Source organism: Castor canadensis, chromosome 6 (assembly GCF_047511655.1).
Source record: "Castor canadensis chromosome 6, mCasCan1.hap1v2, whole genome shotgun sequence".
NCBI lineage: Eukaryota > Metazoa > Chordata > Mammalia > Rodentia > Castoridae > Castor > Castor canadensis.
In genome coordinates this window covers 11,203,350-11,230,167 of record NC_133391.1, presented here as the reverse complement: position 1 = coordinate 11,230,167, position 26,818 = coordinate 11,203,350, and the positions used below count along the sequence as shown (strand labels likewise).

At 45.0% G+C, this 26,818-nt stretch overlaps 1 protein-coding gene across 1 annotated transcript in view; it reads right to left on the bottom strand.

Moving 5' to 3' along the window:
• Positions 1-26,818, bottom strand: part of Styxl1 (serine/threonine/tyrosine interacting like 1) — a 42,596-nt gene that overhangs the window by 9,624 nt on the left and 6,154 nt on the right. Inside the window, exons 2-6 of the mRNA XM_074075701.1 lie at positions 22,479-22,585; positions 15,794-15,855; positions 13,004-13,169; positions 8,531-8,676; positions 5,980-6,125 (exon numbers count right to left, since the gene is read on the bottom strand). Coding sequence (XP_073931802.1) covers positions 5,980-6,125; positions 8,531-8,676; positions 13,004-13,169; positions 15,794-15,855; positions 22,479-22,581 — 623 coding nt within the window. The 5' untranslated portion in view covers positions 22,582-22,585. The remainder of the gene's footprint in view (positions 1-5,979; positions 6,126-8,530; positions 8,677-13,003; positions 13,170-15,793; positions 15,856-22,478; positions 22,586-26,818) is intronic.

The window sequence follows — 26,818 nt, the reverse complement described above, 5'->3', positions numbered from 1 at the left end:
CATCCAATTATCCATTTATCCACCCATCATCCATCACTCAAGTGGTATAGTGCTTGACTAGTATACATAAGATCTGGGTTCAATCCCCAGCAAGAAAACAATGTACATTTCTTTTAGGTGGCCTTACCTTTTAATTGGGAGTGTTTAGGCCACTTGCGTTTAAAGTGATGGTTGACATCGGTTTAAGTTTGCCACCTTGTTTCCCATTGGTCTAATCTCTGCTTTGTTCCCATTTCCATTTCTGCCATCTGGGTTACTTTTTGTGATTTCATTTTCTATCACTTGTTGTTTCGTTCATTATAACTTTGTTTTGGTTTGGTTTGGTTTGGGGTGGTTGCTTTAGAATTTACAGGACACACACTTACTAAATATAGTCTACCTCCAAGTAATATAAACAACTTAATTTGAATAATGGGGGCCCTTATCAGTGCATACTTCTAGTTTCCTTCCTACCGGCCTCAAGTGGCTCATGCTTGTAATCCTAGCTACTCAAGAGGCAGAGACCAGGAAGACTGCAGTTTGAGGTCAGCCCAAGCAAATAGTTCAAGAGACCCTATCTCAAAAAAGGGCGGTGTATCTTGGGGATATACCCAAAAGACTGTTACTCCAGAGGCACCTGCACATCCATGTTTATTGCGGCACTATTCACAATAGCCAAGTTATGGAAACAGCCAAGATGCCCCACCACTGACGAATGGATTAAGAAAATGTGGTGTCTATACACAATGGAATTTTATGCAGCCATGAAGAAGAACAAAATGTTATCATTTGCTGGTAAATGGATGGAATTGGAGAACATCATTCTGAGTGAGGTTAGCCTGGCCCAAAAGACCAAAAATCATATGTTCTCCCTCATATGTGGACATTAGATCAAGGGCAAACACAACAAGGGGATTGGACTATAAGCACATGATAAAAGTGAGAGCACACAAGGGAGGGGTGAGGATAGGTAAGAAACCTAAAAAACTAGCTAGCATTTGTTGCCCTTAACGCAGAGAAACTAAAGCAGATACCTTAAAGCAACTGAGGCCAATAGGAAAAGGGGAACAGGTACTAGAGAAAAGGTTAGATCAAAAAGAATTAACCTAGAAGGTAACACCCACGCACAGGAAATCAATGTGAGTCAATGCCCTGTATAGCTATCCTTATCTCAACCAGCAAAACCCCTTGTTCTTTCCTATTATTGCTTATACTCTCTCTACAACAAAATTAGAAATAAGGGCAAAATAGTTTCTGCTGGGTATTGAGGGGGTGGGGGGGGAGAGGGAGGGGGCGGAGTGGGTGGTAAGGGAGGGGGTGGGGGCAGGGGGGAGAAATGAACCAAGCCTTGTATGCACATATGAATAATAAAAGAAAAATGAAAAAAATAAAATAAAATGTTAGAATCACATTATAAAAAAAAAAAAAAAGGGCAGTGTAGTGGCTTAAGTGGCAGAGTGTCTCCTATCAAGTGCAAGACCCTGAGTTCAAGCCCCAGTTGCAAAAAATAAAAAATATATATATGTATGCATGCGCACATATATATATGCATACCTACATATATACATCCTTTGAGGAGATTTTAAAACAAGGGGGAAAGCATTTTACACTTATCTACATAATTCTCACTCCCAGTGGTCACTGTTTATTTTATATAGATGCAGATTACTATCAGACAATCATTTTGTTTTTGCCTGAAGGACTTACTTTAACATTTTTAGTAGCGCAAACCTGTTGATGATTAATTCGTTCAGCTTTTATATGTCTGAAAAAAAAAAAACATGTTTTGCTTTCATTTTCACTGGTGATAGATTTTAGACTGGTAGGTTTTTTTGGTTTTTTGGTTTTTTGGTGGTACTGGGGTTTGAATTCAGGGCTTACACCTTGAGCCACTCCACCAGCCCTCTTTTGTGTTGTTTTTTTTCAAGATAGGGTCTCGCAAACTATTTGCACAAGCTGGCTTCAAACTGAGATCTACCTGATCTCTGCCTCCTGAGTAGCTGGGATTACAGGCATGAGCCACCGGCACCTGTCAAGGCTTCAGTTTTCAGTACTTCACAGTCCTCAAATTCACTGTTGCCACTGTGAAGTCTACTACCACCCTTATCTTTGTTCCCTGGTATGTATTCCCTGGTATGTAATATATCTTTTGTCTCTGTCTGCTTTTAGGATTTGCTCTCATTCCCTGCCCCCAATGTCAATATTTCCCCTCTTCCTCCCTTGCCTTCTACCTCTTTCTCCATGTCCTCTCTCTCTCCCTCTCCCTCCCTCCCTTTTTCTCTCTCTCTCCTCAGTAAGTAGCTAAGACCAGCCTTGAACTCATGATCCTCCCTCTACCTCCTGAGTGCTGGAATTACAGGCATGTACAACCACACCAGGCTGAGATTCTTTTCTTTACACTGGTTTTAAGGATTTAAGATAATGTGCCTTGCTGTGGTTTTCTTTGTTTCTGTGCTTGGGCTCTGTTGAAATTGAATTTTTCAGCTATTAGATCTGTAAATATTTTTTCTGTCTTCTCAATTTCCTCTCATTTGGAAAAATCTAATTACATATAGTTTGGGTCACTTGGTGCTATCTCAAGCTCCCTTAAGTTATGTGCATTTTTTTCTTTTTGTTTTTTTTTTTTTTTTTTTTGGCAGCACTGGGGTTTGAACTCAGGGCCTTGTGCTTGCTAGATAGGCACTCTACCACTTGAGCCACTCTGCCAGCCCTATTCCATCTTTTTCATCCCGATGTTTTATTCGGGATATTTTCTATTGCTGTGTCTTCGAATTCAGCAGTCCTTTCTTCCACAGTGTTCAACCTTCTGTAAATCCTTCCAGTGCACTTTTCATGTCAGTGTTGTGTTGTCAGCCCCAGTCTAGGGCTAATGTTCCCCCTTGACTGAGGCAATGCTGTTCTGAGTACTCCGCTTGATTTCCTATCCATGAGGAGCTTTGTCCACTGTAACCTCAAACACAAACTACTCCTGCCCCCATGTAGTTTTGGGATTGTACTTCCTGCCATTTCCAACTGGTTCCCCCAGCCTTGACGAGTTTCCTCACATGCATGTCCTTGCAAGCACTCAGCTGAAGACACAGGTGGAACCTGCTGGGATGACCACAGATGTTTCTTTGTGCACAGCTCTGTTCTCCATGCTGGTCTCTCCTATAAATTCTAGCCTACTTGACCTCTCTGCACTCTCAACTTTGTATACTTAACTCAGGAGTTGACAGATTTTGTACAGAATCTTCTCTGTTCTGCAGCCTGCAAATAATCCCCAGGCAATAAGCTGTACTTATTTGGGGTTCACCTTGTTTTGTTTTGTCTTCTCTCAGGAATCACTGTCCTGTGCTGCTGGTAGCCACTGTCTGAAAACCCCTTCTAGATTTTATTTGGGTTACTTTAGTTGTTCTAAAACAACTAACAACTGGTTCCTATTGCTCCATCATGGCCGGAAGTGGAAATTCTTCTCACCTATATTCTCAAAGGAAATATTCTCTGGGCATAAACTTGTGGGTTTGCAGTTATTCTCTTTCAGTGCCTTAAGGTTGTATCAGTTATTAATTGTTCTTTAACAAAATACCCTAAAATTAGATGACTGAAAAGGAATCAGAAGTGGCTTGGCTGGGTAAGAGCTCTTATACAATTGTGGTTAAGCTGCTGACCAGGTCTCGTCTGAAGGCTCAACTGGAGGAAGGAGCTGCTTCCACACTAACTCATGGGGGCCACTGGCAGGATTCAGTTCCTTGAAGCTTTTTAAAAATTTTTTTTTGGTACTGGGGCTTGAACTCAGGGCCTGCAACTTGAGCACTCCACCACCCCCTTTTCATGATGGGTTTTTTTTTTTTTTTTTTCCCTTTGGGTTTGAACTCAGGGCCTCACACTTGCTAGGCAGGCGCTCTACCACTTGAGCCACTCTGCCAGCTTTGATGGGTTTTTTTTGAGATAGGGTCTCAAGAACTATTTGCCCAGGCTGGCTTCAAACCACGATCCTCCTGCCTCCTGAGCAGCTGGGATTACAAGCGTGAGCCACCAGTGCCCAGCTCATTGAAGCTTTTTTGCCTGAGGGCCTCGTTTCCTTCCTAACTGTTGTATGGAAGTCTTCCTCAATTTCTTGCCACATGAGCCTCTCCCTGGGGCAGTTCAAACATACAAGCTTGGAAGTGACAGCCCATCACTTCCACTTTTCATTAGAATCCTATCCATAAGTCCAGCCCATACTCAATGGTGTGCATATCAGCAGGCCACCACCACAAAGATATATTCCATTTTCATCTAGTTTCAGTGATGTCTGTTGAAAAGTCAGTCATTAGGCTAATCAGGCTCTTTTGAATGTAATCCTTTGTTCTGCTGCTTCTCATATGTTCTCCCTTTGTTTAACATTTATCAGTCTTACCATAAGCCTAGATGTGATTTCCTTTAAGTTATGCTGTTTAGAGTTCATAAGGTTTCTTGAATCAATGGCTTGATGCACTTCAGTTTTGGAAAATGCTCAGTCGTTATCTTTTCAAATATTACTTGTGTCCCATGCTCTCTGATAACTGTTTAATTTTCATTAAAAAGTAGTGGCAAGCTCTGGCCTTATCTCTGTTTTTTTTCTGAGATAGTCTCACTGTACAGTACAGGCTGTCTTCAAACTTGTAATCCTCCTGCCTCTTCCTGCCAAGTGCTGGGATTACAGGCATATGCTACCATGCCTGGATATTCTCCCAGATTTTTAACCACTAATTCTTCACTGTTTTGTCCATCTCTGATACATAAAGCAGAAAAAAACATTTTATCCAGCTCTTCCAGGTGTTCTTGCTAGAAGGCTGGCCTCATTCATCACAAACAATTTCATTCTCTATGTGAACTTTTAGTAGCAGATATGTTTTTAAATTTTATAGATGATTTTATAGAGAACTGACATTACCACATTAGGTTTCCTATCCAAAAAAGTCTCCCCATCATTCATACCTTATCTTCTTCCTTAAAAGTTTGTTTTCTTTCTTTCTTTTGTGTTTTTTTACCAGTACTGGGGTTTGAACTCAAGGTCTCACACTGGCTAGGCAAGTGCTCTACCACTTGAGCCACTCTATCAGCTGTTTCTGCTTTAGTTATGTTTTAGGTAGGATCTTGAGTTTTTGCCCAGGGCCAGTCTCAGACCTCAGGTATGACCTTCCAGGTAGCTGGGATCACAGGTGCACACAACCACACCCAGCTTACTAATTGAGATGGAGTCTCACTAATTTATTTACCCAGGGTGGCCTCAAACTGAGATTCTCCCAATCTCTGCCTCCCAAGCATCTGAGATTACAGGCATAAACCACATCACCTGGCCTAAACTTTTGTTTTCTTTACATAAGCTCTACACATTTCTTAAGTTTATTCCTAAGAATCTAACCATTTTTTTCCTAGTGGGAATTCAATCTTTTCTCTTTTACTGATTGTTGTTTCTCGAGCCACAAAGTAAATGAATTGCTTGTATGGTATTTTTTGTTACCATATGTCTTGCTGAATTTTTGTGTTACTTCCATAAATTCTCCCTCAGGTGATTTTTTTTTAGTTTTGATCGGGAGCTAGAAAGGGAGGGGTATTATAGTGCTGGGTCTTTGTGACCAGAATGGACACAGCAAGGAGACAGAGACTGACAAGCAGAACTGTGTAGGGTTTCCTACACATCGGACAGTGACACGAATATGAGAGTGTGTGTGTCCCTGTATAAGGACAATTTCAAGGCACAGAGGACATTTTTGAGAGCCTGAGATAGGCGAAGCATAAAAGAACAAGATACTTTGTACAGTGATGCTAAATGCCAGGAAAGCATTATTTTTTGGTGAGGTCTATAGGACAAGTGTGAAGTACTGGGGGCAAAGGAGACCAAGGCCAGGCCAGGCACAGGTGAAGACCAGTGCTGACCCTCCTCCAGTGTGTGCTGACTGCTAAGAGTCCTTCTAACTGTGTGGCACCTGGAAACAAACATCTGTGGGTAAGTGACACTTACGCTAAGATGGAAATCAATGGTGCCTCCTTACTTACAAGGGCGTCGAGGCCATGGAGATGTTAACATGTGCTTTGATTTTCAAATCCTTGTGGATTGTAGGGTTGCAGGCTTGACTGAGGTTGCCCAGGAACACCTTACCTGGTATTATCTCAATAGGGTATGGCTGAAAGGCATCCAGCTCCTGGCGTGGGGAAGAAGACAAGCTGCTGTGAGTAGATGCCCCAGGGAGGAGGGCTTTTCACCTCTTGAAATGTGAATCCAGGGGCTGACAGAGTGGCTTAAGTGGTAGAGCGCCTGCCCAGCAAGCATGAGGCCCTGAGTTCAAGCCCCAGTACTGAGTACCAAAAACAGCAAAAAAAAGTTACTCCAGTTTCCAGTGAATCTTCAGAAGAGTCAGCTGGCATACTGCCAAAAAATTAAAAAAAAAAAAGAAATGTGAATCCATAAACCAGATTAAAAGAGCAATCCCAAAACAGTGAGTGACACAGAGCTGGATTTTCCAAGAGATTGGCAAAGAATAACTCGCACAAGCTGAGGATTCACAGGGCTGGCTCCACAGCATCACAAGCAGTGCTGGCTCTCAATGCTGACATCCTCCTCCTGCCATGGCACCTGTTTGTACCTGGCCATGTGCTCGAAGACTGGAGTCCAGGGCCTTGTGGCCCAGAACTTATCCAGTTGAGGGTGGGAGGGGTTGGGGAGCGTTAGCCCTTTTATTACAATTCAGGGCATGAGAATTCAAAAACTTTGAAACCACACACAGAGCAGATCTGCCATTAGAAAATGAATTCTGACGAAGGGACCGAATGTGTGGAGAGTCAGAGAGAAGAGGAGAGGTGCTTAAACAGAGTGAATTCTGGGTCCAACCACAGTGACACAGATGGAACTGGAAGACATGTCAAGTGAAATAAGCCAGACACAGAAAGACAAATGGCAGCCCCAGCATGGCGGTATAGTACAGAAGGAAAGAGATGAGGGAAGGAAGGCATGGTGGCACAAGTCTGTGATCTTAGCTACTTAGAAGGGACAAGCAGGAGGATCGAGTTCAAGGTCAATCTAGGACAAAAGTTAGTGAAACACTGTGTTTAAAAAAAAAAAAAAAGGTTTGGGGACATACTTCAAATGGTAGAGGGCTTGCCCACCAAGCATGAGGCCCTAGGTTTAATCCCCAATATAGGAAAAAATAGTTAGTGAGACCCTACTTAAAATAACAAGCTGGGCATGGTGGTACACACCTGTCATCCCAGCTACTCAGGAGGCAGAGGTAGGAAGATCACAGTCTGAGGCCAGCCTGGACAAAAGTGGAACAATAAAGCAAAAGCAAAAAGGTGTGCGGTGTGGCTCAATCACAAGGCCCTGTGTTCAAAACCCCAGTACTGCCAATGTACAGACAGACAGACAGACAGATGTAGATACACCTGCACCCTGTTATATGTCCACCACGGCTTCCCAGAGCTTTGAATAAGGCGGGGGTGAGTTACCAGCATGTAATGTTTGCAGAGGAGAAGTCAATTTCTCTACCCTGCAAAGCCAGGAGGGGCGCCTGGTAGACACCCGCTGAGCTTAGTGCTGTTAGCTCAGTCTTAAGAGAGCCTGGCACAGGTACTCTGGCTTTGGGAACAGATATGACCTCAGGCACGGCCCTGCCTCATCACCCAAGCCAGCTAGGGCAGCAAAGCAGCAAGACAAGGAGGAGCCACTGGAGGGCTACTGGACCCTTCCCCACAGGACACTTCCGGGATTCAGGGAAGGACTGTGGATGAGGTGGAGTCAGAGCTGCCCAGTGGTGGGGAGGGAGTTGGGGGGACTCATGGCAGGGATGAATGGAGTTGGGGCTGGCTCTCTCTGGGAAATCCACAGCAAGGGAAGGGGCAAGGGTGAGACCCAGCAGCAGATGCCACAAGCAGCACCCAGAATCAGACTGGGTCAGAGCAGGGACAGCCCCTCCACCACTCACCAGCAGCCAGTCACACAAGACAGGCCCCACGCTGGAGCCCGACCCCAAAGGGGCTAGATGCCCCTCCCCACTCCACGTCCCCCAGCTAACCCAAGGGATGGGAAGAGGTGAGATTTTATTCTGATTTAAGGCTAGAATGTTAAACTATCCTGGCTTACACTGGACTGTTTTTATTCATTTTAAGTTATTTAAAATATTTAAAAAGCATGGGACTGGCTGTACATGCATCACTGCAGCCAGTGCTTGCTTGTATGTCGTGCATCCAAATCACCGCCTTGGAACTCCTCACCCTTAGGGACTTGGTGTGTCCCTCAGCCCCCACCCTTGTTACAGCCACTGTCTTCCCCATAGATCAAGAGCTCCCTGTGGGTGGGGATGGTGAGCTCACTCCTTTCTGTATCCTGTGGATCCTGCTAGGGTTTGGTGAACTCGTCAAGCATGGAGGGAGCCTCGAGCCACCATGCCTGTGTGACTTGGAGTCCCATCATTGACAGCTACAAATTCACCACTGAACTGGACTCCCTGGCTGCCCCCAGTTCATCTCTCCAGGCCTCCATCTCCATGTCCTGTGTCTCCTTCTCCTCTTCTGTGTCCCAGACAAGCCAGCCTATGCTCTGCTCCTTGCTCACCTGGGGCATCCAAATGATCTTCTGGGTGCGGAAGAAGTGGTACAGGGCTGTGAAGCGCTCATAGCCCCCTCGGAGGATATGGACAGGGTCGCGGGTGAGGTGGGTCAGGAGCCTACCACACACCACAGCGGGTCCGGGCACCAGGTCTGAGGAGCAGAGACCAAAGTGGTAAGTGGATGGGCTCGACACTGTCTAGAAAGCTGGCATGGATGGCCATGTCCTTCTCAAAAGCAATTACGTAGGAAGCTGGAGCAAGGACAAATAGAGAGGAATGTTACAACTAAAACTCAAAAACAGGCTGGGGGAGTGGCTCAAGTGGTAGAGCACATGGCGGAGGCCCTGAGTTCAAACCCCAGTGCTTCCAAAAAATCCATCCATACATACATGAAATCAAAAAGCAACTACCACCAAGCAGATTTTTTAACCTGTAAACTGTGGTACATACGTATACATGGAAGCATACACATTATATATGTACACTATGTATACCAAATCATACCGTGTGTTGTATACCAAATAATTCACTCATACAACTCGGGCTGGCGGAGAGGCTTAAGTGGTAGAGCCCCTGCCTAGCAAGCATGAGGCCCTGAGTTCAAACCCCAGTACTGCAAAAAACAAACAAACAAACAAACAAAAAAGCAAATTAAGCATACAATTCAGTGGGTTTTGGTATATTCACAGAGTTAGGTAACCATCACTATAGTCAATTTGAAAACATTTTCATCACCCCAAACAGAGCCCTGTGCAGTTGGCATTCACTTTCCTGAAAACCCTGAACAGCCAGCTTCAGTTTCCAAGCTCTAGTTAAATGCTAGTCCAATCTCTCCATGGACTTGCTTCTTCACACACTCAAATCATGAACATGTGACACTTTGTGCCTCTCTTACATCACTTACCATAATCTCTTCAGTGTTCATCTATGTTTTAGGTGTATTAATATGTTGTTCCTTTTTATGGCTGAATAATACTCCACTGTATGGATTTACCACTTTGGTTTCATCCAGTCATCTGGTGTTGGACAGTTGTGCTGCCTCGACACTGGGCTGTTAAGGAATAATGCTGCTATGGACATTCACACACACATTTCTTTGTGGGTGTGTTTTCATCCCTTTGGGGTACGCATCTGAACCCTGTGAGCAAACACCAAACTATTTTCTACAACGGCTACACCATTTTACATTCTGGCCAGCAGTGCAAGAGGTTCCAATGTCTCTACATTCTCACCAATAACCGTCAGCGTCTGTCTTTTTATCAGGCCCATCCTGGTGCGTGGGAAGTGGTATCTCACTGTGGTTTGGTTTTCTTTTGTTTTGGAATCAGTCTGGGCTTGAACTATTGATCCTCCTGGCTCCAAGTGCTGGGATTATAGCTGTGTGCCAACACACCCAGGCTCTCATTGTGGTTTAGACATCAATTTAACCTTAACCACCTTCGCTGACCTGCAGAATCTCAGTTAGACCATATGCAAATGGCACACCTATGATAGCCTGCAGAATTAAGATAAACCAAGATAGCCTGGATCCTGGGTATGTCCCAGAAAGAGGAATGCTGGGTAGCAAACTCAGGAGAAGGGCATGGACTCTGACTTCTATAAGTAGACTTTTGTTCAAGGAGACACGGATACTTCCGGGAGGGACTGCTCAGTGGCCTGGGACCTGTCTAGAGGGACGGTGTTTAGAGGACGAGTCAAGTCTATGCCCAGGCTGGGAGAGAAGCAGGAGCTCAAGCCCTTCCCACAAGGCCTGGCTCAAAAGTCAGGGAGTCCAGCCAGGGGGTCATCCCGCCTCACATGTCCCTCTTGAGCAAGAGATTGGCAAGTCAGAGGTCCCTGGGGAACTGGGGCAGGAGGCCTAGGCCAGATGGTGCTTGTCTTTAGGCCAGGCAGCTGCTTCCCCACTGTGGGAGGCTTACTCACAGTCAAGGTCAACAGGGACAGTGATGAAGGAAGGCCAGCTTCCCAGGGATAGTCAGAGGCTCCAGAAGAGCCCAGGCTAGCCTGCCAAACAGCTGTAGGTGAAAGCAGGCTCTGCTTTCTCAGAAGGGGAGGTAGCTCTCCAGTAACCACCGTCTCTGGGAAGTAATGGAGTCCACACTTCTGAAGCACTGAATCCACTCGTGTTTACCCCCATCAGTCCCCACAGTGAGATTTGCCACACTCAGTTGGGGTGCTCACTGCTTCAACAGGAGGGGAACACCCCTAGACCAACAGGGCCTGCTTATATGGGCGTTTTAGATTCCCGAAGCCAGACAAGTGTCAGCAAAGTCAGGCTCTGCTGAAAGAAGGGAAAGGACTCCCCAAAGCTGTCCTTCCTAGGTCCAGAGCCCGACTTGGGAAAGACGATTGAACATGAGACTAGGGGTTGCCTTCTGGGTGCTGTGTGGAGAGAAAGCTCCAGAAACCAAGACCAAAGGAAGCTACTTTCTGGCTCCTAAGAAGATAGAGCTGAGGTGGAGGAAATACAGGGGCTCTGTGCACACTTGTGGTAAGAACAGCTGTGGCCCACTTCCCACTAGGAACTCTGCAGCTCCCACAGTAGAGGAAGTAGGCAACCAAACTCATTCCACGGCTGAGGCAAGGTATAGGAGGCTCCAGGGGATGGGCAGTCCAGGTGGGGAACCCGGGAAGGAGGGCACAGGGCAGGGTTTGCCATGAGCAACTGCTCTGCACCACTAGGTACAGAGAACCACTCACAACTTGTATCAGCTGTGGGCATTTCAGCCTTGGACACAGAAAGGACAGTGCCCTGTGGCTAGAGGCCCACCCAGGCTGCTATGTCTCACTCAGAGGTCCTCAGGAAAGAACCACACCCACACACATCTCACATCCTCAAACCTGTTCCTAGGTTGGGATGAAGCCTTCTACCCGCTTACCCAGATATCCTCGGGGACCCAGGAAGTGGGTTTTTAACAATATAAAGGAGGGGATGGTGAGAGGGACCTCAAGATGGTTTTATACACAAACGACCGCTTTTACCCAAAATATGGCATTTTTTTAAGTGAAGAAAGTGCCTGAGTTGTATGTGGAGTTGTGGCTTCCTACAGAGTGGGAATGGGGGCCCCATAGCACAATAAGGCCAGTTATAGAATGGAAAGGGGTTTTTTTATTCACTACCTAGGGCTTCAGGGTCCAGCCTATAATCCTAGGACTGCAAACCAGAGCCCAAAGACTCCTGGGAGGAAAATCTCAAAAGCTGGTTCTGTTAAAGGTGAGAGCTTAGCACCACCCAGTGGCAGGAAATCTGAGTGCCCAGCCTCTGCAACTGCACCCAAGTAAGTTACAGGAAGCAGAGTCCCACCACCTTGACAATGGCAAAGGGTGGTCACCTCAAACTAGGGGCTAAAAAAAGATCAGTGGAGCTTCATCCTCAGAATTTTGGTTGCGCATTTAGGGCCTGACCATGTGTTTTAACACTCCAACTCCAAATGGCTCTCCCCTCCAGCTTATCATTGTTCTTGCCCAGAGAAACAGGCCAGAGTCAAACTGCCTGCACTTAAATCCTTACCCCACCACTTTTCACATGTAGTGGTTTGAAATATATGCACAGCCAGGCATGGGGGTTCATGCCTGTAATCTCAGCTACTCGAGAGATGGAGGCAGAAGTATCATATTCCTAGGACAGCTCAAGTAGTAGAGAGCTTCCTTAGTATCCTGGGTTCCATTTCCAATACCACGAAAAAAGGAAAGGGGAGGGAAGGGAAGGAAGAAAGAAAATATGTCCACAGATTCTTTCAAACACCTTCTTTTAAAGGGTCAAGTCTGTCAGCCTTCCCCTTGAGGGTGGGCTGGCCTTTGGGACCTACATCTAATGACTGGAATGTAGCAGAGGTAAATGTAAGTCCTGAGGACATGTAATAGAAAGCATACAGCTTCCCTTCATCTCTGAGACTGCTCACCCTGGGGAAAACCAGCTGCATATGAGCTAGCCTATCCATCCCATAGAACAGTCTGGTCCAAGTCTGGTACTGAGACCCAAGCCTCCTGGCTATAGCCAGGAAGTGAGTCACTTTGGATGGCTAGTTGTCCTGGCCCAAACCTCTTGGTGGCAGCAGCTCTCACTTTTTTTTTTTTCTTTTCAAGGCAGCATCTTGCTCTGTGGCCCAGGCTGGCCTTGATCTCATGATTCTCCTGCCTCAAGCTTCCAAATGCTGAGGTTACGGGTGTGCACCACCACACCTGGCCGAGGCTGATATTTTGATTGCAAACTCAAGAGGAGATGCCCTGTGCCTCCCAGCTGAGTAGAATTCTGGACCCACAGATCCCATAAGGTAATTAACGTTTGTCATTTTCACTTGCTAAGTTTGGGATCATTTGTTCCACAGCAACAGATAACTAATCCTATGTAGCCCAGGCTGGCCTGAAACTGTCCATCCTCCTATCTCTACCTCTCCAGTGCTGGGATTAAAGGCATGAACCACCATGCCCAGCTGTTAACTATTATTCTTGTCACTGTTGTAAAAACCCACCTGGGCCATAATCTTGAGTGTTATCATCACCATCGTCACCGCCTTCCTCATCCTCGTGACTGTGGTTGCCTCTCATGCCCATCTCTAGTGAGCTGGTGTTGTTATCATACACCACGCAGTATTTCACACACTCCATATCCACGGACTCTGGGATGAGGTACTGGTCCCCCTTCTAAGAAAGCCACAGAGAGCTATGTTGGTGACAGTTGGGCTGAGCACACACTCCCCACACAGCAGCACCACAGAAGCATGGGTTGAACGCTGTCCTCCTTCCCCTAAGGAGTGCAGTCTGGAAGAGTCTGCTGAATTTCAAAGGCCTTCCCCACCCACATCCGCTTCTCAGCAGGGCTGGCTGCAGCTGACTGAATCACAGATAAATGCCTGACCAAAAAAAAGCCTGTTCCATTGATAGGCTAGCAGCCTACTGGGTGCCCTGGCATCAAAGTAACTGTGGCCAACTAAATTAGTAATGTCCTGTCATGGGGACAAGCGAATGTCCTGTCATGGGGACAAGCGGTGGAGAGTCAGCCTGAACTGAAAACCCCTCCTGAAGAGGGTGGTTAAGCCAGGTGTAGTGGTGCACACCTGTAACTCCAGCACTCAGGAGGCTGAGGTAGGAGGATGAAGAGTTTGAAACCAGCTTGGGCTACATAGTTAGTTCAAGGCCAGTCTAACTTGTATAGTGAGACACTGTCTCAAAAAGCCAAGGGTATTTGCCTAACATGCAAGACCCTGGGTTCAACCTCTGCACTTCTAAAAACAAAAAAAAAGTGGTAACAGTATTGTGGAGGTGACAGGTAACAATAAGAGCATGCCAGACAAAGAAGGGGCCTGGCGAGGACATGGAATGAGATCCAAGGAGGCCGTGAATACCGAATTGTGAGACTTGGTGTCCTTCTGAAGTGGGGGAGTCCCTGAAGACCTCAATCTGCTACCTAGAAAGTTGGGGGAGAGAGGTGAGAGGGATCAGTCTGAGGGGCTCTGAAGAGCTGAGGTGGAGGGAATGTCTGTCTTCTGGACTTGGAGGTACTGCCAGAATCCCAGGAGCACCCAGATCTGAGCATTGGGCAGGGAACTGGGGCTCATACATGATGGTGGCGTCACAGTGAATCTTGATTGTCAACTTGATTGGATTGAGAGACATCTGGGAAATTAGTAAGGCACACCTCTGGGGGGGCTGTGAGGGCATTTCCAGAGAGGACTGACTAAGGGAGACAGGGGATCTGTCCTGAATTTGAACACTACCATCCCAAAGGCTGGGAATTGGGAGGGAGGGGGGCAAATGGAGTAAAAGGGGAAAAGAAGAAAGCCAGTGAGAGCAGGCATTATTTCTCTCTACTTCCTGGCTGCTATAAGGTGGGCTGCTCAGCTCCACCATGCTCTCCCTGCTATGATGGACTGAAATCAAGAACCAAAATAAATCCTTTGTCCCTTAAGTTGTTTATATCAGGTTACTGGTCACAGCAAGGAAAGTCTAATGGTTGGGAGGAGGGGCTGGGGGGAACTGAGAATGGGTTGAGAAAAGCAGAGAATGGCTTGAAATGGAGGTAAAGAGCTAGAGGACAGAGCCAGAGAACTGAAAATCCATGGAGAAAGCAAGCAAAAAATGATGGATTTGGATGGGAAGGAGAGTGGGATTTGGCAAGCAAGTCTACTCTGGAAAAACACTTGAACCAGAGCCCACATTCCCTGGTGAGCTAGGTGTAGCAAAAGGGCCAGAGATGAAATGCCTATATCCAGTAGAAAGGAGGGGAAGGGAGGAGGAGGAATTGAGCAAGACAAAATCTGACAGGACTCCTTGCTGCATGGGGTTGGTTGGCACAGAGAGCTTTAGTGAAATCTCTGACAAGAAAATGACCTGACAGACAGGAAAGAGACCAAGGACAGAATGGCAGGCTTCTTTGGGCAGCAGAAGAAGAAAATAAAGTTGAACCCAAGAGGCAGAGAAGAAAGCAAGCACCTCAAAGTCAAGTGCAGAGCCTGCAGTCAGGACTACAGAGGTTAGAGACGAATCCTGAATGAAGGCAGGCAGGCTTAGCAACAAGTTGAGGTGGGGGGGAACCCTGAAGACGTAGAGAACTGGTTAGGAGAAGGACAGGGCAGTGCAGGGAAAGGGAAAGGAGGGTAGGAAGGGAAGGGAGAGGAAGAAAAGGAGGGGCTTCCATCTTTGGCTTATGGTAAATAACTCTATGACTTTATCATCTGCTCTGTGAGGCAGGAACACTGCACTAAGGGTACCTTGTGTCCTGCAGCATCCCCACAGTTTGGAACAGTGCCTGACATAGCAAGAAACTGCATCAGTATTTTCTGCCTGCAACTGTTGACCATCATGGGGCAGGGCGGGGGGTGAGGAAGAGGGGCATGGCACCTTTAGGAATGTGAGAAGAATGTGGAAGACTGCCACAGTGTTTTTTTGTTTCTTAGGGTTTTTTTTTTGTTTTTCTGGCAGCACTGGGATTTGAACTCAGGGTCTCATGCTTGCTAGTTAGGTGCTCTTACCACTTCAGCCACTCCATCAGCCCTTTATTGTGATGGGTATTTTCAAGATAGGGTCTCGAGAACTATTTGCCAAGGGCTGGTTTCGAACTGCGATCCTCCTGATCTCTGCTTCTTGAGTATCTGGGATTGCAGGCATAAGCCACTATACCCGGCCCCTGCCAAGGTGTTTGCACAGGCAACAGTCCTGCCCCTGCTACCCAGTGAGGTACTGCCTCCTGGACTGCCAAAAAAACGTCCTGCTCTTTCCCACCCTCCTGCAAGGCCTCTAGCCTGGCCCAGACTCTGACTGCCAGAGACCTTCTTCACTCTGATGGCTGTAATCACATGACTCTCATCATACTCCCATTTGGAACGGACATCTGGAAAGAAAAAGGATTGAACTCAGAAGTGGATTTGCAAAGGAACACATGGTCAAACTATTTAGAATGCTTATGTCACAGTTGACATATATTTTGCTTGGCAGGTAGATGGGTTCCTGTCTGTTTACAAGCTGAAGTGTGCAGTTTCCTTACTCTGGGATGTCCACCCCATGACCCACCCTGCCCAATCATATCCACACATTACCTTAAGGGGCCTTGTATCTCCAATTTAGGAGTTTTCTCTGAGTTCCAAAAAGGGAGAAGAAGGGAGAAATCAAAGTCAGAGTGAGTTTATTGTAGACTGCAGCCCAGACTCTAGAATCCATGAGGTGAGATCCTAACAATGCCTATGCGAGGACAGAAGGTGAGGTGCTGATGCTTCTTCTTTTTTTTTTTTTTCTTTTTCGTTTTGCTGTATTGGGGCTTGAACTCAGGGCCTACACCTTGAGCCACTCCACAGCCCTTGATGTGTTAGGTGTTTTCGAGATAGGGTCTCATGAACTATTTGCTCAGGCAGGCTTCAAACTGTGAGCCTCCTGATCTCTGCCTCCTGAGTAGCTAGGATTATAGGCTTGCGCCACTGGCACCCGGCCTGATGCTTCTTAAAGTTGGGAGAAATGGGGAACAGGCATTGTGCATTTTGCTTAAGTCCTAAAACTGGACAATCTCAGCTTTATTTGTGAAAAAAAGAACTAAAGAAATTATAGGTCTGGTGGAGTGGCTCAAGTGATAGACTGCTTGCCTAGCAAGCATGAGGCCCTGAGTTCAAGTCCCAGTACCACAAAAACAAAATTCTACTCACCAGTCTGAGGTAGGGGTCTAAAAAGACTACCCATAAGAAACTGAAACCAGGCATGCTTTGTGCAGGTTCAGGACCACTGAAACTGTGAGAGCCTGGTCAGAACAATCACCCGGCCTGGCTGTAGGGACACCTTCACCACTGCTACGGAAAGATGAATTCACAAACAAAAATGAAAAGTCACCAGGGCATAGGGAGTAAAGAAGGACCCAGAACAGCCAACTCAACACTGAAGAAGAAGGTTCCACTGACGCAAGCCAACCTCAACGCTTATTCCAAGCAACACTAACCAAGACAGCATGGTACTGGTGCTGGCAAGAAAGAGACACCTAGATTGGTGGGTCACAATAGAGTCCAGAAATAGACAAAAGCAGTCAACTCATCTTTGATAAAGGACCAAAAGCAAAGCACATGGAAAAGTCTTTTCAACACATAGAACTGGCACAACGAGACGTCCACATGCAAAACTATTAATCAGAGACAGGCCTCACACCATCACAAAATTAACTCAAAAGGAATCAGACTTAAATGTAAAATGCAAAACAATAAAGTTCCTAAAAATTTTAAATACAAATTTAAGTTTTAAAATAGAAAAAAGCTGGGCACCAGTGGGGCTCATGCCTGTAATCCTAGCTAATCAGGAAGCAGAGATCAGGAGGACTGCAGTTCAAAGTCAGTCCAGATAAACAGTTTGCGAGACCCTGTTTTGATAATATCCAACACAAAAAGGGTTGGCAGAGTAGCTCAGATGGTAGAGTGCCTGCCTAGCAAGTGTGAGGCCCTGAGTTCAAATCCTAATACTGCAAACACACACACTCACACACACTCACACTGAGCTATCATGCATACCTGTTAAAACGGCTCTTATCTGAAAGATAAGTGCTGGTGAGGATGAAGAGAAAATGGAACCCTCTATACTGTTGGTGTACACCTGTAATTTAGTACTGCTATCGTGGAAACAGTATGGAGATTTCGCAAAAGATGGAACTACCAGCAACCCCACTTCTGAGTATAAAGCCAAAGGAAATTAAGTCAGTCTTGAAGAGAAATCTGCCCTTCCATGTTCATTGAAGCTTTCTTCACAATAGCCAAGGTATGCAAACCACCTCAACAGCCATCAGCAGGTGAGTGGAAGATAAGATTACCCAGCCTTAAAAAAGAAGGAAAAGGAGCTGTGAGCATGGCTCAAGTGGCTCACTGCTTTGTAAACCTCAGGTCCTGAGTTCAGTGTCACACACACACACACACACACACACACACACAAATAACTAAGAAGAAAAAGGGAAATCTTACATTTGCACCAATATGGATAGACTGGAAGGACATTACATTACTGTAAGTGAAATATGCCAGACACAGAAAGATAAACGGTCTCATTTATATGTCAACTTTAAAAAGTCAAACTCAAAAAAGCAGAGTAGAATGGTGGCTGCCAGAGGCTGGAGGGGCAGGAGAAGTACAGAGATATTGGTCAAATGGTACAGTTGGTTATTTTAGTTATGAAGAAGAATAAACTCTAGGTCTCTCGTCATAGCATGGTGACTATCATTAACAGTAGTGTCTTACATGCGTGAACACTGAACTTGAACATTGCTAACCTTAAATTGTCTCACATGCATGCACATAGATGCACACACACAAATTTGGTAACTATGTGGAGATACATAGCTCAATATTATAATCATTTACAATGCATACAAAATATCAAAACACCACACTGTATCACCTTAAGAATATACAATTTCCCCACCACCACCACAACTAGAGTTGTGGCTCAAGTAGTAAAAGTGCAAAGCAGGCACTACTTCAGCCACAACTCTAGTCCTTACAATGTCTTTTTCAAGCATATCCCAATAAAGCTGAAAAATAAAAACATCTTTAATAAGTAAATAAGCCAAAATCTCTCATTTCTCTTCAGATCATAGAAATCTTTCACCTTTTAACAAATAAGCCAAATAAGCCAAAGACAGTATCTGCTAACATTAAGATACATTCCCCTTTGACCTAGCATTTCCACACTGAGATATGTGCACATAAACCAAAGACATTCAAAGATGTTCATAGAATTATTACTTGTAATTACTAAAAGCAGAAATAGCCCAAACATCCACCAAAACTAGAGCAGATGGACTGTGTTATATTCATACAATAGAATGCCATGAAGCAGTAAAGGTGATGACCAGCTGAACACAACAACATGGATGAACGTCACAAACATAACCAGGAGCATAAAAACTCATGGCGGGAGAAATGAACCAAGCCTTGTATGCACATATGAATAATAAAAGAAAAATGAAAAAAAAAAAAAAAGAACTCATGGCCAGGTGTGGTGGTGCACGTCTGTAATCCCAGCTACTCTGAGAACAGCAATAGGAGGAACATGGTCCAATGCTGGACCTGGAAAAAAGTACAAGACCAGCAAACTAAAAGAAAAAGAAACGGAGCTGTGGCTCAAGTGGTAGAGTGTCTGCCTAGCAAGGAGGCTCTGAGTTCAATCTCCAATACTACCAAAAATGGTGCGAGGGAGGAGGAATAAGCCTTTATGCTTAGCTGAGAAGATCATAAAAACAACAAGGAATTCTGGACAAAGATCACCTCTGGAGGGGGAAACGGAGACCAGTTGGGAGTGGGTGCAGTGGGCCTTCCGGTTAATTCTATAGTCCTTGATCTCGATGGTGGTTACAGGGTGTTTTCTTTGTGATAAATCACTAAATTCAAATTTTCTATGTTAGTATTGTTGTATTTCACAAGAAAAAGGTCCAAGAAACACTAACAAGTGGGAGAAAATGTTTGTAATGTGTGTAAACAACAAGGGGATTTAGTAGCCAGAGTATGTAAGAAACTCCTACAAATCAATATGAAAAGAAGCAAAGGACCAATATTAAAGTGGAAAACTATGAGCTGGTGTTTCACAGAAGAGGAAAACAGGATGGACAATCAACATACAAAACATGCTCAATCCTCAATGCTGGAGGTGTCACAAAACCTGACTTCAAATCACACTACTGAGTCATACTACCAAAAACAGACACATAGATCAGTGGAACGGAAGGCCCAGAAATAAACCCACACAGCTACAGCCATGTGATTTTTGACATGTTGGAGAAAAAGTCTTTTCAATAAATGGTGTTGGAAAAACTAGATATCTACCTGTAGAAGAGTGAAACTGGATCCTACCAAAAATCAATTCAAAATGGATCAAAGATCTGAAGTACTAGGAACTTTGAAACTAGTACAGGAAAACAAAGACACAGGCACAGGCAACAACTTTCTAAATAGGACTCTAATTTCTCAAGATATAAAAGAATTGGCAAATGGGATTGCATCAAATTAAAAAGCTTCTGCATTGGGCTAGCAGAGTGGCTTAAGTGGCAGCGTGCCTGCCTAGGAAGTGTAAGGACCTGAGTTCAAACTCCAGTACTGAAAAAAAAAAAACCTTCTACACACCAAAGAAAACCATTTCTAGAATCAAGAGACAACCCACAGAATGGGAGAAAATCTTTGCCAGCTATTCATTGGACAAAGGATTAATATCCAGCATATAAAGAACTCTAAATATCAAACACCAAAAGAATAATCCAATTAACAAATGGGCAAACTAATTGAGCAGACAGTTCTCAAAATAAGAAGTACATGAGGAATAAACGCATGAAGACGTGCTCAACATCCTTACCCATAAAGGAAATGCAAATCAAAACCACATCGAGACTCCACCTCGCCCCAGTCAGAATGGCCACGATCAAGAAAACAAACAACAAATGCTGGCAAGGATGCAGGGGAGAAAAGAACACATACACTGTTGGTGGGAATGTAAATTAGGCCAGCCATGATGGAAATCAGTATGGAAGTTTCTCAAAAAAATAAAAATAGGACTGCCGTATGACTCTGCTCTACCCCTCTTGGACACAGAGCCGAAGGAATGTAAATCAACATATTAGAGACACCACACCTGTGTTTACAGCAGTCAAGCTATACAGTAGCCAAGCTAACCAGCCTGGGTGCCCAATAACACAATCGGATAAAGAAAATGTGGTACAAATGTACAATGGAGTATTACTCAGCCATAAAGAAGAATGAAATTGTGACATTTGCAAGAAAATGGAGTTCATCATGTTAAGCAAGATAAGCCAGGCTCAGAAAGGCAATTATCACAGTTTCACTCATATGGAGAATCTAGGCCGAAAAAATAACATGACATGAATATAAAAGAGGAGCTGTTTGGTGGGGAGGAACCAGTGGTGGGGGAGGGGGAAGGAGAAGGTGATGGGGCGATTATTACAGAGGCACATTATGTATGAAAACAGCTCAATGAAACTCACCAAAACCTGTAACAGGAGAGGGAGGAGGGAAAGGATTAACAACGAGTAATACAGATGGGGTGAACTTGATCACCATACAGTACATGCATGTTGTAAATGTCACAATTAATTTATGCTAATAAAAATTCAATTACAAATATGCCTAATCTTAGCAACAATTAGGGAAAATTAAAATATCAATACAGTTACGTACTCAAGCGTATAAAAACTATTAAAGACTAGCAAACAGGTATTAGAAAGTATGTCTTACACTATTGATAGAGGTATAAATTGATACAATCCATTTGGAGGACAATGTAACAATAATGTAGTGAAGCTGAATTTGCAAACTGGCGATTGCATTTCTAGGTACATTTCCTGAAGAAACTCCTAGGGCCAGGTGTGGTGGTTGATCTCTATAATCTCAGCTACTTGGCAGGCAGATAGAGGGAGGATCATAGTCAGCCTGGGCAAAAAGTTAGGAGACCCCATCTTAACCAATAGCTGGGTGTGGTGGCACACACTGTGATCCCAGCTCTATGGGGAAGCACAAATAGGAGGACTGTGGTCCAGGCTGGCCCCAGTATAAATAAGAGACCCTATCCCAAAATTAACTAAAGCAAGAAGGGCTGGGGGAGTGGCTCAAGTGGTAGAGCACCTGCTTACCAACAGCAAGGTCCTGAGTTCAAACCCCAGTACCACTAAAAAAAGAAACGAAACTTGCACGCATGAGTAAGGTTGTTCATTCCAACACTGTTTATAACAGCAGCACAATTCACACAGCTATTGCAATCCACCGGGAGTGGATATTAATTCTGATTACACATTAATTAGAATAATTATATATTAGTTAATTCGGTTAAAATTAACTAAATGGTTACTCAAAAACATGGGGAAAAACTCCCCCAAAATATACTTTTAGTAATAAGGCAAGCTGCAGAATGATTGTACATAACACTACAAGTGACTTTGGTTTGTGGGGGTTTTGTTTTGAGACAGGTCTTGCTATGTAGCACAGGCTAACCTTGAACTTGGGATCCTCTTGCCTCAGCCCCAGAAGTGCTGGGATTCATTACAGTTGTGCACCACCACTCATGGTTTGTATAAATGTTTAAACCACACGTTATTTGGGGCTGCCTACATGTGTAGCCAAAGTGTGAAAATACAAAGGCTGTCATCTTTGGGGAGGGAAAGGAACATGATCAGGATGAGGTATAATAGAGGGTACATCAGTGTCTGTAACATCTGATGTTAGATCTGAGTGGTAGGTGCATGAGTTTCAGTATTATGTTTGTTATACATTTAAAATATTTCTCTGAAATGATGACAAGAGGACTAGACCATTCTTCTAGAACCTTTCTAAATCTACTCTGGGATAATTTCCAAGTCATATAATACTCGACTTTGAGCCAACCAGCCTAACAGCTTTCTAAAGCCATTCATTCTCTCTCCCCCAAAAGTTTATTAACCTAATAAAAATAGGTTCTCGACACTTCTCTTGTTTGTTTGTTTGCCTTTGTACTTACCCAATAAACAGAGATAGTTGGGTTCTGTTAATCTGGACAGTTTTGTGACCTGATTCAAGATGTTGTAAAGCTTTGTTGGTTCACAGAAAACTAAATCAGCCATCCTACTGGGAAAAATCAGTAATGGACAAGTTTAACACACTTAAGATGAATGATCACAAAATAGGATACTGAATTAAATTCTTTCCTCTAACATACCCCCAAACTTCATAACATAAGTGATTGGGAAGTCTTCAAAAGTTTGAAGCGTGGCCAGGTGCAGTGGCTCATGTCTGTAATACTAATGACCCTGCTGGGCGTGGAAGCCCACACGTTATCCCAGCTACAAAGAAGCATAAATAGTAATATCGCGGTCCAGGCCAGCCTAGGTGTAAAAGCAAGACCCTATCTGAAAAATAATTAAAGCAAAAGGGGTTGGGGGAGCTGGGTGCTGAGGCTCACACCTGTAATCCTAGCTACTCAGAAGGCAGAGATCAGGAGAATAGCAGTTCGAAGCCAGCCTGGGCAAATAGCTCATGAGATCCTATCTTGAAAAAAAAACCCATCACAAAAAATAGGGCTGGTGGGGTGACTTAAGGTGTAGAGCTGAGTTCAAACACTAGTACCTCAAAAAAAAAAAAAAGGCTGGGGGAGTGGCTCAAGTAGGACCTAGCAAGTGGCAAGTGGGAGGCCCTGAGTTCAAACCTCAGTACCACCCAAAAAAATGGAAATGCAATGTGTGCAGAGGATAAAATATTGAATCCAACATGTGGAGCCATAATACGACCAGGTAGGCTATAAAAGAGTCATCAATTCATTTGTTTATTTATCAAAAATTACTTAAGCACCCATCATATGCCAAGCACTGGAAATAACCAAGATAAGCGAGACCTACCCTTATTTTATGGAGGTCATGGTCTAGCATGGATGGGGACATTGAACTGTAAAATAAAGCAAGTAGGAAGTGCACCGTAAAAGTGGAAAAGAGGCAGCCCACCTAACATAGCAGTGGCCGATAAGAGGGTCTTATCCACGTGGGAACCAGACTTGAAGGATAGGACTTCAAAACTGAGACAAGAAGCTGGGCAAGATGGAGGAGGGAGAGAAAGAGGGTGAAGAAGAAAACATTCCATTAGGAGGAGCGTGCTCAGCACCTGAGAGCTAAAAGGAGCTTGACTTGAGGGGAGGGGTCTGTGACACTGAGGAGCCATGTAAGCTATGTTAAGAATCCCATGTAAGCTATGTTAAGACAGTTGACGTCAATGAGGAATCACCGATGTGCACAGAGCTGGTGCTAGCTCCTGGGGACAGGCTACTCTTCGAACCCTGACTTCTAGGCACAACTGTTTCTGGAAGGGTTTGACCTACATGGCAGATCCATACAGGGAAAATGCCTTCTAGAAGAGGGGCTAAAAGGGGAGCAGAGCATGGGTTATGGAGGCTAGCAGATTGGGGAGATGTTGAGTTTTGGGGTAACCATGCTCAAAACAGGTTCCGCTTCAGAGTAACCAGAACAATGCTGCTGGGAAAGGATTCTAGGTCCCACTTCCCCCAAGATCAATTTCAGCCTCTCCATGGGTCCTTCCCATCTGCACACAGACCTCATCTGTTCTTTCCAGCAAGTCTGTGATGTCTCTTTGTTGCCTCTACTTCCTCACCTCCAGTAATGCCAAGCTCTCTTAGGTCTGAACTTGGCATCTGCCACTGCCTGTCAGCTGCCTGGCAGGAATTAGCCTCTCTGTGCCTCAGTTTCCACCTCTGTGAGACAGGAGCAGTAGTAGTATTGCCTCTGCTGTAAAACAAGGCATAATACCTGCCTGCTAGGTGTGGATGAATGGTTTTACTCACAGAAGGGCTTGTGAGCAAAGAAGAAATGCTTAGGAAGCATTGTCTAACTTAGCACAGCCTCTCCCTGGAGCTTCTAACCCTACCAAGCCACAGAAGCTGATCTGATCAAGATCACCAAGTGTCCTTCTGTCCTAGCTCATCAAGACACTCTGTGCTGCAATGACTCAGACGTCTTTCTCAGCATGGCACACAGCTGAGCATTCTTCCTTCTCTCAGGACACTCAGGTTCTCGCTTCTCACCTCCCTCAGGACGTTCCTCAGCTGGTGGGCCACCTCTGCATGGGAAGATGTGCCCAGTAGGTGCCAGTACCAGCCTCTTGTAGCTGTAATAAGGAAAAATATCCCAGAAGGGAGCAGTATTGCCTGTAGTTGAGAAGCACCACTGTAAAATGTAGAGTCTAGTGGTCCAGGGTGTCTTGAATTCCATTTACCTGGCCGTGACCTTTCTGCTCCAGACTCTACTTGGATGCCTGGGGGCGCATCTCAAATATAACATGGCCAAAACTCTTTTGTTTTTTAATTCTTTTGAGACAGGGCCTTTTAACATTTTTTCTTTTCTTTTTTTTTGGTGGTGGTACCGGGGTTTGAACTCAGAGCCTTGCGCTCACTAGGCAGGTGCTCTACCACTTGAGCCCCTCTGCCAGCTAGAGACAGGGCCATTCTATGTAGTCCAGGCTGTCCTTGAACTCACAATCCTCCTGCCTCAGCCTCCCAAGAGCTGGGATTATAGGCAGGTACCATCATGCCCAGCAAGGCAAAACTTTACACACACACACACACACACACACACACGACCACACCTGATCACCTATTAGCACGGTTATCTACACAATCCTGCAGCCTAACTAAAAGCTTCTATTCCCTTCCCCCCTCCCACCCATCCTATCAGCTCCACCTCCTCACTGGATTCCAAACCCACCAGCTTCTGTCCATCTCCAGAACTACCGCTCTAGTCCAAGACACTCCATCTTGGTCCTGATGACGCTATACTGTCCAGAGGGACTTCTTGTTTCCTGTCTTTTCCCTACACTGTAGTCCTCACATGGTGGTCAGGCCTGTCTTTTCAATCTACGAGTGTCCTTGTCTTCACCTCACTTGTCCACATCTGTAATTTCAGTGCTTATTTGATTATTTGTTGGCCTCCTCCCATGAACAGGCAGAGACCTGCTTGCTTTGTCCTCTGTCTCCTCACCCAGGACTCAGCATTTACTGCTGTGAAGCAGGGTTCAATAATCACACATGGAATGAATACCTAGTTAGTTCACCAATGGGATGGTATCACCCACATGTGGATTCCTCAGTAGGACACCTCACTTCCACACCCAGTCACACCCCAGGCCATGTCGGGGGTGGTGAATATAGGAGGGAGAGGATGGGCTTTGTGTCTAGTCCCAAAACCTCATTAAGTCAACCTAAGAAGTTAGCACCTAACTCATCTTGTCTATGGCTCTGTGTCCATCCTCAGCTCCCCCTTCTTGTCTCCCGCTGGCAACCTCCACCTTCTGAGTAGAAAGGAATTATCTGAGGATCCAGGTAAAAACTTAGCCCTTGGGATCTCTTCTTTCACATTCCTCACCTTTTCTGAGTGGGGCTGCCCTGGTCAAGCAACAACTGTCCTTTACGGGCAGGCAAAGCTGAACAGATGGAATCAGTCCCCAAACCTAAAGGCATGATTCTGGGAAAGGATTCACTGAGACTGGGGCACTGCCAGCCTCGGTGGGTAGAGAATTGAGCACCTGTAACCATCCCTTTCGGCGCTCCTCAAACTAAAGAGTCAAGATGACAAGCATGGTGGTGGCCATCTATAATCCCAGCACTCAGGAAGCTGAGGTAGGAGCATCTCGAGTTTTGAGGGCACATGAGAAAACCCTAACTCAAAAACACAAGGGCTGGGGATGTGGCTCAGTGGCAGAGCGCTTTTCTAGCAAGCGCAAGAAATGTGGTTTGATACCCAGCACTGAAAAAAATTAAAATTTTTTTAAAAAGCTTAGATATTCTTGGCATCCACCATTTGAGTCTTGGTATTCTGATATCATGCCTTTACTTTGCACATTAAATACACGGGACTTTTTGACAAAAACATTTTTTCTTAGTGGATTTGATTTAGTCAATTTAATGCCTTCATTCATGATTCATATTTCACAATTCCCCAGTTCCATTTCTTCCCCACTTTCAATATCAATGAACCAATCTTATTTTTCTCAAGATCACGATTTGGTTCCTTACTCAAATTTTATGGTATCAAATTTGCTGAGATGTTTGCTGCTGTGAGTTTCACTGACATTTTCTACTTAAGTCTCATTTTTCTGGTGACCCATCCAAAACAATGGAGTCAAACTAACAAGTTTAAGACGTCCCCTTTGTGCTGGCCTCTTCCTCCACAGTGTAGTTGTCCTCAGGAGACTTTCAGGGCACCGAGTGCAATTGTTCTTAAGGGAGGACAGTCAGCGGGAACAACTTTGGGGGACCCAGCTTGATAGGAGTGAGAAAGAGATGGATCTTCCCACGAACTG